Source organism: Rattus norvegicus, chromosome 5 (assembly GCF_036323735.1).
Source record: "Rattus norvegicus strain BN/NHsdMcwi chromosome 5, GRCr8, whole genome shotgun sequence".
Taxonomy (NCBI): domain Eukaryota; kingdom Metazoa; phylum Chordata; class Mammalia; order Rodentia; family Muridae; genus Rattus; species Rattus norvegicus.
The window spans coordinates 30,243,159-30,253,491 of record NC_086023.1 but is presented as its reverse complement, the minus strand read 5'-3'; the positions used below and the strand labels follow the sequence as shown (position 1 = coordinate 30,253,491).

Sequence of the window (10,333 nt, the reverse complement as noted above, 5' to 3'; positions counted from 1 at the left end):
TAATGTGTGGAATAAATCAAAGTCGGCTCACTAACACTGGGCTGTTTACCCGGCATCATCTCCCAAGAAACTTTCATGCCGTAAGATGTCACCTATGTGGATGAAGGTAAGCGAAGACATTATTCCATGAAGAGGCATTCGTGGATGGCAGTAAGGAGCAGAAAGAACTCTGAGTGTGTAGTCTAGCACATACAGTCCTAAGGCAGTCCTAAGCCTAACCTCACCTCACAGATAGGCAAACAGTCTCACGGGAGGAAAATGGATTTTTGTCATTGGGAATGACTTGATTCTTCTGACTCCAAGTGCAGCGCTCTTCCCACTGGCTACATTTTAAAATTCATAACCCCGAATGAGTCAGGGCCAAGGAAGGAAAGGTGATTTCAAAGTCCTTCAGAGAACATGAGCACACACCTTCTCTACAAAGATAAGAATACCTCCATCAAACTTTCTTTTGCTTTTGTTTACAACAGCGCCCTAGCCCTGGGACATAAAAATAATAGACTACACCCTCCGACCTAGTAGCCCTAAAATCAGCAACTTGGTCTCGAATGAATGAAGCGAGACACATCCACCGTGCCTCACTTATGTTTGTTCCCGCGGTCTACCCGGGGCAGCCGGGTGCAATAGAGGCTTGGCCCTTAGGCCAGCACAGCACAGCACAGCATGCGGGCCCCGCAGAGGTGCCAGGCATTCGCGGAAGGCCGCCCGACGGGGAGCAACTGGCTCCCGAAGCGCCACGCGCACAGAGATGCTGGATGCCGCCCAGGTGCTTCCTCATCTCTGAGCCAAAACGCAGCCCAACCAAAGCTGTCCACCTCGGGGCGCGCGCAGATCCACCTCCACCAGCTACAGGGCGTGGTCACGGAGCGCGCGCACGCGTGGAACCAATAGGCTAGCCGCGCCAAATGGAAGGGATTGTCTGACCTCCGTGACGTCACAAAACTGGCGCTGAGCGCGCCCTCTTCCGCCCCCCCGCCCCCCATGTCCCGCCCACTCGCCATGCGCAGCCAATCGGAAGGCGGAGAACGCACGAGAGGCCGTGGGGGCGGGGCAGGGTGGTGGCTCGGCGAGGCAGGGGCGCGGAGTGGGCTGGCCTGGCTGAGGTGCCGCGCGCCAGGGTGCTGCCGTGGTGCTGAGAAAAGGACGCGCACGGAGGGGTGCGGCCGCCACCCGGGGCAGACAGCAGCGGGTGCTCTACTGTGCCCGGTTCGTATTCTCGCCCACCGCTGCCGAGTCGTGAGGGGGCGTCAGGGCGGTGAAGTGGAGGGCGCGCGTGGGGAGCGGCCGCGGGTGGAGGGCCGAGTGCGCGCGGAACCTCGGTCGCAACGAGCCGCCGTGGGTTCCGGGCGGCACCCCGCTGTCAGCGCGCGGGGCGTCCGCTGTGGCCCGGGCGTGTCTGCCTCGGCTCCGCGCTGACTCGCTTGGCCCCGGGTGGCCGAGCCGGCTGCCCGCGGGCTGTGCCTGGAGGTCTGCGGAAGCGAGTGCCGCGTGGGGCCGGGCAGGCCTGAAGATGCTAAGTGCTTGTGGGCTCGGCGCGCTGGCTGCATGGAGCGGCCGCGGCGCGCCTGTCCGGGGTCCTGGAGTTCCCCGCCTAGGGCTATGATGCCGCCTCGCCGGCAGGGTGGGTTTGTTTGGTTTCTTCTTCTCCCCTCCCCTTTCTCCCCCCTCCATTCTCTCCTCCCCTCCCAGCCCATTCACTGGGCTGCTGCGAGACCTCGCCCCTCCTCCGCTCCCGCCTCCCTGCCGCCGCCTCCTCTAATGAGCATCTCTGCCTTGCTTTCAATGGGCCGCTGCTGCTGTCGCTGCTGCTGTCCGCGCGGGTTGTGGATGTTGTCGGCTCCGTGTTGTGATGACAGGAGAATGTGTGTGTGTCCCGGGCCCAGACGAATTGGTAGGTATTGACAAAACTACCTGTGTTGGGTACCCAGGGAAGAATGGTGACTGATTTTGTGTATGAATGGATGGCTCTAGGGGTCCTTATGGAATTAAGGGGTGAGATAAGGAAAAGGAGACAGAGGCGCTCTGGACCAGAATTTATTTATTTATTTATTTTTTGATATCTTAGTAAGTGCGATTTTCTGGTAGGGACACACGAAACTGATCAAACAAGTGCTGGTTTGGTGCTTTGTGTCTAAAGGATAATGGTTTCTTCGTTCTTGAGGATACCGAGTTTGAGCTGTGAAATGGCTAGGCGTTTCCAGAAAATGCTGAAAAATTACAAATCTTTATGCAGGGTGGTTAATGCAATCAGATTACATAAACAGAGGTTCTGATACATGTAATGACTAGTGTAGTATTTCTTTTCATTCGCGTTAGAATCTTTGCAGGACCTAGAAGCTTGAGAGTCGGTGCACCAGTAGCATTTTCCTAATTGATTTGGTCCATGGGTTTATTGATGAAGTGGAATAATATCTTCACACAGGCTTTGCCCACCACATCAGAAAGAATGGATGGGGCTCTTTCTGTCTTTCTGTTTCTGGTTACAGCGCATCTTTTTATTAGTCATTGGCAATATCAGCCAAATCTGCCCAGGACTGAGATGCTTCATAGAGTGTTGCCAAGTGTGGGCCATAATGATGTGTGAACTTAAAAAAAAAAAAGAAGAAAGTGAGATTGCTCAAGTTAAGAAACAACTACTTTGATATTCTTATTGCCTAATCAAGAGGCTTCTATTTTGTTAATTTAGCAAGTTTATCAACGCAGAGTTTTGGTTGAATTATAGGATGTTTAGAAGGATATTAAGAATTTTCGTCTTCATTATACATTATACCAAAGCGTTTAATAGTTTATTGACTTGTAGCTGTTTCTGTTCTGATGGAGAAACTATATAATTGGTACTGGCCTGGTAGAATGCTTATTAATTACAGAGCAGGCTTTCGTGAATTCAGCTTCCCAAAGAATATGACTTTTAAAAGCACGTGAAGAATTGAAGAATTGGAGTGCAATCCAAATGCTAAGCTCTGAATAACTGAAAAGATAATTGAAAAAAAAAATCATGCGCACTCTGCTATTTTGACTTTTAATATCAAATATTTTTGCTGTGAAGACAAGAAGATGTAGAGTGTTTGAATTTAAATATTCAGAGCACCTGCTGTGGGATGCTCTTTTGTTACCAGATTTCATCCATTTTTAATTGACTTTAAAAGGAGAAAAATTGTCAACACACGGGAACCCAAGGAAAGGGAAGGTTTCCTAGACTTGTTATGCCCTGAGTCGATGTTATTTAAATGGTTGGCCTTTGCCAGTCCCCACTCTCACATTAAGTTTTAAAGTAGGTTGGGGATTTAGCTCAGTGGTAGAGCGTTTGCCTAGCAAGCGCAAGGCCCTGGGTTCGGTCCCCAGCTCGGGGGAAAAAAAAAAGCAAACAAAGTTTTAAAGTAATACTTTGTAAAAATAAGTAAAACTTACATTCTGAAGAAAATTTACTATCATTAAAATTACACCTATGTTTTAATTTTTAATGATAGTATCTGCAGCATAAAAACAGCTTTTTGTGCATGCATGCATGAAAAAGGTATGGGCTTATATACAAGCTATTGTGATGTGGCATATTGGTACACATCTCCTGACTTAGACATGCACCTACCCTTAACCTTTGGATGACTTTCAGGTATTCAGTTTGAACTGTTATTTAGGTGGTTAGTCCTGGTAAATTTTTGTTGTTAAAATTTTTTTATTTGTTTTCAGAAGCCTTATTTATGGAATCTAATTCTAAAAATTCTAGTTCTCTCTATTACGTACTTTTGTCTTTAGAAACCAGTCCAGTACTTTACTACTTAACAAAAGACATTCTGTCTAGCTTGTGTATTTGGTGCTCTCAAAAAAGCAGACACAAGTCTGTGAATTTTCAATGCTTGATTTTTCTCTCTTCCCTCATTTTCTCTTTTTACTTCCTGAATTCCCCACCAAAAAGCACATGAAAATTATTTAATATATAACTAACACTAAGATGCTTAAAATTCTTTCCTTAGAATATTCAGCTTTTGGAAAAATAGTTGGTAATAAGATTTGTTTCATTTTTCTGTTTTTATTTGTTTATTTAAAACAGTTCTAAAGTCTGTTTCTTGTAATCTAAATGAATGCATGAGACAGTATCTTAGGAATTCAGAGAAAATGTGTTACTGAAGATTCTTTTTTCTTCAATGCATCATTTGAAATAGAAATACGTGTTCACTTAAGTTTTTTAGATGAATGCCTATTCTACAATACTATTTTGAGGATACAATGTTATACTGTTATAATCTAGAGCTTGGGCTTAACTTACAGTTCTTTGTTGTTTTATAACAACAGCTTGTTTTATAACAAGTAGATACATATTTTTAACCAAAAAAGAAAACATTTCCCCAGGAGTGAATGGGGATCTCTAGTAGATCGATAATATTTCTGTAGCTTGCTTTATGACATCTAAGCATGAGAAATGGTAGCAGGTTAATTAACATTTAAACAGAATCACTTTATGTTACCAAAATAAGGTTTATAGCTACAAGAATACTTGAAAAGGATTTTTTTTACCACAAATGGCGCAGCAAAATTCAGCAGTGAATCAGTAAACCCTATATTTGATTTCAAAGCCTCAGTACCTGAAACATAAAAACCATGAGTTCTAAAGAAGCCTTAGAGTGTCCACTTACATGCATTCACATCAGTCTAGTGGGAATGTCCCAGAGAGGTAAACTGTGTTTTCCCAGGATCATTTGGCAAAGAGCAGACCTATCCCTCTTTAGCTTGCTACGCTATAGAGAAGGAAGCTTTACAAGGACATCCATCCACGGAGGTTCAGAAACACTAGAATTTGTTTCAATTCTACTATGTGGAAAATGTTCTATATTAAAATGAACTTTGTATTAATGCAGTGGTATATTCATATAGTTTACCAATAATATATAAATATGCCTTTGTTGAGGATATATGAGTGCTTCGGGTGATACCATGTGTAGTCAAATGCCCTCAGTTGACCCCAGGTCAAGGAACAGATCTTCATAAATGGTAGAAGTAACTGCAAATGGGAGCTCTAAGGCCCCTTTTAAAATAAAAGCATAGAGATGGAGAATGGTGATTGGGCAGGTAGAATGCTGCGGCACAACGTTACATAACTTCCTGCTTAGTGTTCTCCAGCCAGATATATGTGTATGCTGAACAGTTTGTACTGCACATAGAAATACAAAGGAAAGAGAAAACAGAAATTTAACTGTAGTTCATTCCTGGCTTCATGAACAGTTGGAATTTTTAAGTATCATAAAACACCCTGTAGAAATTAGCCTAGCATAGGGATTTAATGTAAACCGATTTAGAAAATATTTTCTATAAAGCAAAGCTTGTCATATAATGCAGAGTGTAACTTTTCTTTGTGTGTGTGTCTGTCTTAATTTGCTCTCTAGGAATCCCGGTCAGAACATCCAGTCTACCACTGTTCTCTGATGCCATGCCAGCACCAACTCAACTGTTTTTTCCTCTCGTCCGTAACTGTGAACTGAGCAGAATCTATGGCACTGCATGTTACTGCCACCACAAACATCTCTGCTGTTCACCACCGTACATTCCTCAGAATCGTCTGAGATACACACCCCATCCAGCATATGCTACCTTTTGTAGGCCAAGGGAGAACTGGTGGCAGTATACTCAAGGAAGGAGATATGCTTCTACGCCTCAGAAATTTTACCTCACACCTCCACAAGTCAACAGCATCCTTAAAGCTAATGAATACAGCTTCAAAGTACCAGAATTTGATGGCAAAAATGTCAGTTCCATTCTTGGATTTGACAGCAATCAGCTGCCTGCAAATGCACCCATAGAAGACCGGAGAAGTGCAGCAACCTGCTTGCAGACCAGAGGGATGCTTTTGGGCGTTTTTGATGGTCATGCAGGCTGTGCTTGCTCCCAGGCAGTCAGTGAAAGACTCTTCTATTATATTGCTGTTTCCTTGTTACCCCATGAGACTTTGCTAGAGATTGAAAATGCAGTGGAGAGTGGTCGGGCACTGCTACCTATCCTTCAGTGGCACAAGCACCCCAATGATTACTTCAGTAAGGAGGCATCCAAATTGTATTTCAACAGCTTGAGGACTTACTGGCAAGAGCTTATAGACCTCAATACTGGAGAATCAGCTGATATTGATGTTAAGGAGGCTTTAATTAATGCTTTCAAGAGACTTGATAATGACATTTCATTGGAGGCTCAAGTCGGTGATCCTAATTCTTTTCTCAATTACCTGGTGCTTCGGGTAGCATTTTCTGGGGCTACTGCTTGTGTGGCCCATGTAGATGGTGTTGACCTCCATGTGGCTAACACTGGCGATAGTAGAGCCATGCTAGGTGTGCAAGAAGAAGATGGCTCCTGGTCAGCAGTCACGCTCTCTAATGACCACAATGCTCAGAATGAAAGAGAACTAGAACGTCTAAAACTGGAACACCCAAAAAATGAGGCCAAGAGCGTGGTAAAGCAGGATCGGCTGCTTGGCTTGCTGATGCCCTTTAGGGCTTTTGGGGATGTAAAGTTCAAATGGAGCATTGACCTTCAAAAGAGAGTGATAGAGTCTGGCCCAGACCAGTTGAATGACAATGAATACACCAAGTTTATCCCTCCTAACTATCATACACCTCCTTATCTCACTGCTGAGCCAGAGGTAACTTATCACCGATTAAGGCCACAGGATAAATTCCTAGTGTTAGCAACTGATGGATTGTGGGAGACTATGCATAGACAGGATGTGGTTAGGATTGTGGGTGAGTACTTAACTGGTATGCATCACCAACAGCCAATAGCTGTTGGTGGGTACAAGGTGACTCTGGGACAGATGCATGGCCTTTTAACAGAAAGGAGAGCAAAGATGTCATCAGTCTTTGAGGATCAGAATGCAGCAACCCATCTCATTCGCCATGCTGTAGGCAATAATGAATTTGGAGCTGTTGATCATGAACGACTCTCTAAAATGCTTAGCCTTCCTGAAGAGCTTGCTCGGATGTATAGAGATGACATTACAATCATTGTAGTTCAGTTCAATTCTCATGTTGTAGGAGCATATCAAAACCAGGAACAGTAAGTGATACTATCCTGGCAGTTCTTCAGTTTGAAGGGCAGATCAATGTTCAAAAGAAACTAATACAGTAAATATCCCAGTGGGTCATTCTAAACACATCATGTTTAGTACTCTAGCTAGTCTTCATATCTACTGCATCAGATGATAGCATCATGAGTGTCTGTTCTGTCCTGTTGGACCTCAGGGTACCTGCACTTGAGGCAGCTTGTTTCCTTACCCAGGTGTCTTTTAACAATGACTCACCAACTAAGAATATGGATAGGTAGATACGATCTTGAATAGGTCAAAAGCAAGGAACTTCTGGGAGTATTAGTAAAGGTAGAAAACATCACCATGCCCACCTGCAGACTCCTTCCATCATAAGACTCCTAATGTACATGAGAATAGTTATTTACTGCATTTTTCAGATGAACAGTTCAGGTATTCACATACATTTATGTTAGCCTAAAGTGCAGGTCCAGTATTTTCAGCCATTTATGACCATGAACAAAGAAATCTGGATTTGTAAGTTTTTGTGATTGTGTGCTAAAGTATGCTTCCTGAACGGAAAGAATTCTAAACCGTTCTTCCTTCCTCACCCATGATTTCCTCAGTGTAACCGAAATATTTTGTTTTGCTACACCTAAAAGACAATAAAGATTCTTAGTTTAAATCTATCTTTCTAGTGAATGTTAAATAAAGGGAAAATGTGTTTTTCTGGTTTGTATTCATGAAAAGCTTTATTTAGTTTGAAATAAAGATATATGCAGAATGAAAAGAGACTGCTATGTTTAATTCTTATCACCTGTAGTTATCAGCATGTCACTGTTCTGTAGTCCCCAAAATCTTGACAAGCTTTATGTGTGGTGGGTAAGCAAACTGATGCTGAGAAATTGTACTTATTTATTTGACATAGGAATTTTTTGAATTTTGGAGTTTTAAGAATAATATGTAATAAGTTTAAATATCAATTCAAGTAGTAAGATTTTAATATTGTATTATGACAATTTGAGGAAATTTTTGTCCCCACTTAGGCCAATTAAAACAATTGGATTTATATTATTAAGTACTTTAAACATACTGTAGCTTATAATATATGTGTTAAGATACATAAGAAACTTTAAATCGTAACCTGTGCATGCCTGATACAGAACACTTAGCATCAAATATTGGCAGTGTGTCCATAATTATATGCAGTCCTTTCTAATACTATCTTAAAGTAAGTGAAAATAAGTATATTCAAGTAGGCTTTTTAGGAGTTTATTTGATATGCATCAAATGGTACTTTTGTTTCTACATTTAATTGTGATCTGTGTACAGCTGTGCATATATTTTATCAATTATTCACTAAGAAAAAGCTATGACTTTAAAATTCACATAGATTTTTATACAAAAAACGATTAGTTTCTGTTGTATAATTAATTGATAATATAGGAGTCTTTTCAGAATTGAAACTATGTGGATTCTAAATATATAGAAGTTTTGGCTGCAAAATTAGGTCCAAATGAAAGTAGACTCAGGAAGATTGCAGCTCAGAACAGAGTTTGGTTTTTTTTTTTCTTTCTTTCTTTTTTTTTTTTTTTCTTTTTTTCGGAGCTGGGGACCGAACTCAGGGCCTTGCACTTGCTAGGCAAGTACTCTACCACTGAGCTAAATCCCCAAACCCCAGAGTTTGTTTTCTAAAGTACTTTTTGCTTTTTTTTTTTTTTCCGAAATCAACTTTTTAAATACTGCTTACTTCTAAATGTCTTCACAGTATGAAACCCCATTTTTAGTACTGTTTGGAATTGCTTTTGAATACCACCATAGGAGAGTTCTGTGTTACGTGCTGACTAGTTCTCATCTCAGTATAATACAGAAAATATGTTTTGCTTTCTATACTTATAAAAAGACAGTAATCATTATTACCCCAAGTTTTATCTACAGTCCGAAAGCCAGCCTGCTTGTATAGAAATGAAAATGCAATATGGAAATGAAAAAAACTGGATATTCAAAAGTTTTTAGGTACTGTTATTTCAAAGTAGTTGTGATTTTATTGTGACTTGTCATAATCGTGACATGTTTAGAAGTAACGTCAGCTTATGTAAATTTTCATGAAATTTACTCTTAATCTTGTTTTATTTAAACTTTCTTACATGTATTCAATTTCTGTATTTATATTTAGTCAGTTCTTCATGTTACATGTAATGTGTCCTGAGCTAGTTGAAAAGGAACAGTGGTATCATATTTGATTTGAATGCTGTCTCTGGTTAGAGAAATGCCCACGGTGAATTAAAGCTTTATACCTGCTTTCTGAGATGCCTGTGTGGGTTTTTAAAAATAGTAGCATTCACTGTATGCCTTCTATGGATAGTAGGTTATATTTAGCTTTAGGAGCTAATAAATGAAGAGCATTTAATTATTTAAGTCCAGTTATAATTCATATTCAATAAAATGAAAAGGCTTTACATCTGTAATGTGAAATCTGGCTGTCAATATCCAGGAAAGGATACCTTCCACAGTGTACCAGGAAGTGACTTCATGATCGATTGTAGGAAACCCTTCCACACATAAGCAGAGCAGTGCTATTTTTTTTATACTCTTATGTCGCTCTTCTTAAAAGATTATTTTACGTTGAATATTTCTATGGGCTGTTCCTTATTTGATGAGTAGCCATCCCATTGTATGGATAGACCACATAACTGTTGAAGTAATTTTTGAACTTTGTCCATTCTCTGTTAAACATTTTTAGTCCACATCAAGCGTCTTTTTAAGCTGGCTTTTAGATGGATGGTTTCTTAGGAATACTATTTGGTTAAGGTGAAGCTTCACCTTTACAAATGCAAATACAGGTGAGTTTTATAGACTGTAATAACCTTAATGGGGAGGAGTCTTTTTTTAATGCCTTAACCCTGAAAATAAAAGATGCAAATTTTTCATAGTGAAAAGTTTGGAGTCTTTGGCTGTAACCTCTCTACATTTCTTCCACTAATAAATGTGTGTTCATTAACTCATTATATGACTATCCTGCGAAAATAAGAAAAGTTATTCCAATCATTGTTGCTGGGAATGAAGGAAGAAAAATAGTGACGTGCTAACTATCGCAGCAAGGATTGGATGACTAACTTTGGTATGTTCTGCATTTATTGCAGTACTGGGGATTGAATGCAGACCCTTGGATCTGTTAAGCAGGTACTCTGTCACTGAGCCACACCCCTAGCCCTCCTTTTGCTTGTATTCATTAATGTTTATTTTGCTATTTTGCCTCTACATACATACTTTGATTTTGACATGGGGGTCTTCCTAAGTTGTCTAGGCAGCTCTTGAACTTTCCAATCT

General features: G+C 41.1%; 1 protein-coding gene across 5 annotated transcripts; it reads left to right on the top strand.

Moving 5' to 3' along the window:
* Nucleotides 1-997: 997 nt before the first annotated feature.
* Nucleotides 998-7,793, top strand: Pdp1 (pyruvate dehydrogenase phosphatase catalytic subunit 1). Of its 5 annotated transcripts, none has more exons than XM_006237909.5 (3): nucleotides 998-1,206; nucleotides 1,857-1,891; nucleotides 5,379-7,793. In XM_006237909.5, the coding sequence occupies exons 2-3, from the start codon at nucleotides 1,861-1,863 to the stop codon at nucleotides 7,037-7,039; spliced, it is 1,692 nt and encodes a 563-aa protein (XP_006237971.1). In that variant the 5' UTR covers nucleotides 998-1,206; nucleotides 1,857-1,860; the 3' UTR covers nucleotides 7,040-7,793. The 5 variants fall into 5 exon arrangements, with proteins under 5 accessions (XP_006237971.1, XP_006237970.1, NP_062245.2 ...); NM_001271108.2 differs by lacking the exon at nucleotides 998-1,206 and adding an exon at nucleotides 1,552-1,621; XM_006237908.4 differs by lacking the exon at nucleotides 1,857-1,891 and having other exon boundaries at nucleotides 1,047-1,621.
* The last annotated feature ends 2,540 nt before the right edge of the window (nucleotides 7,794-10,333 follow it).

Coding starts and splice junctions, on each gene's coding strand:
- Pdp1 (XM_006237908.4), top strand. CDS start 1,546: ATGGAGCGGCCGCGGCGCGCCTGTCCGGGGTCCTGGAGTTCCCCGCCT. Junction 1,622..5,378: donor GATGCCGCCTCGCCGGCAGG/GTGGGTTTGTTT, acceptor TTTGCTCTCTAG/GAATCCCGGTCAGAACATCC.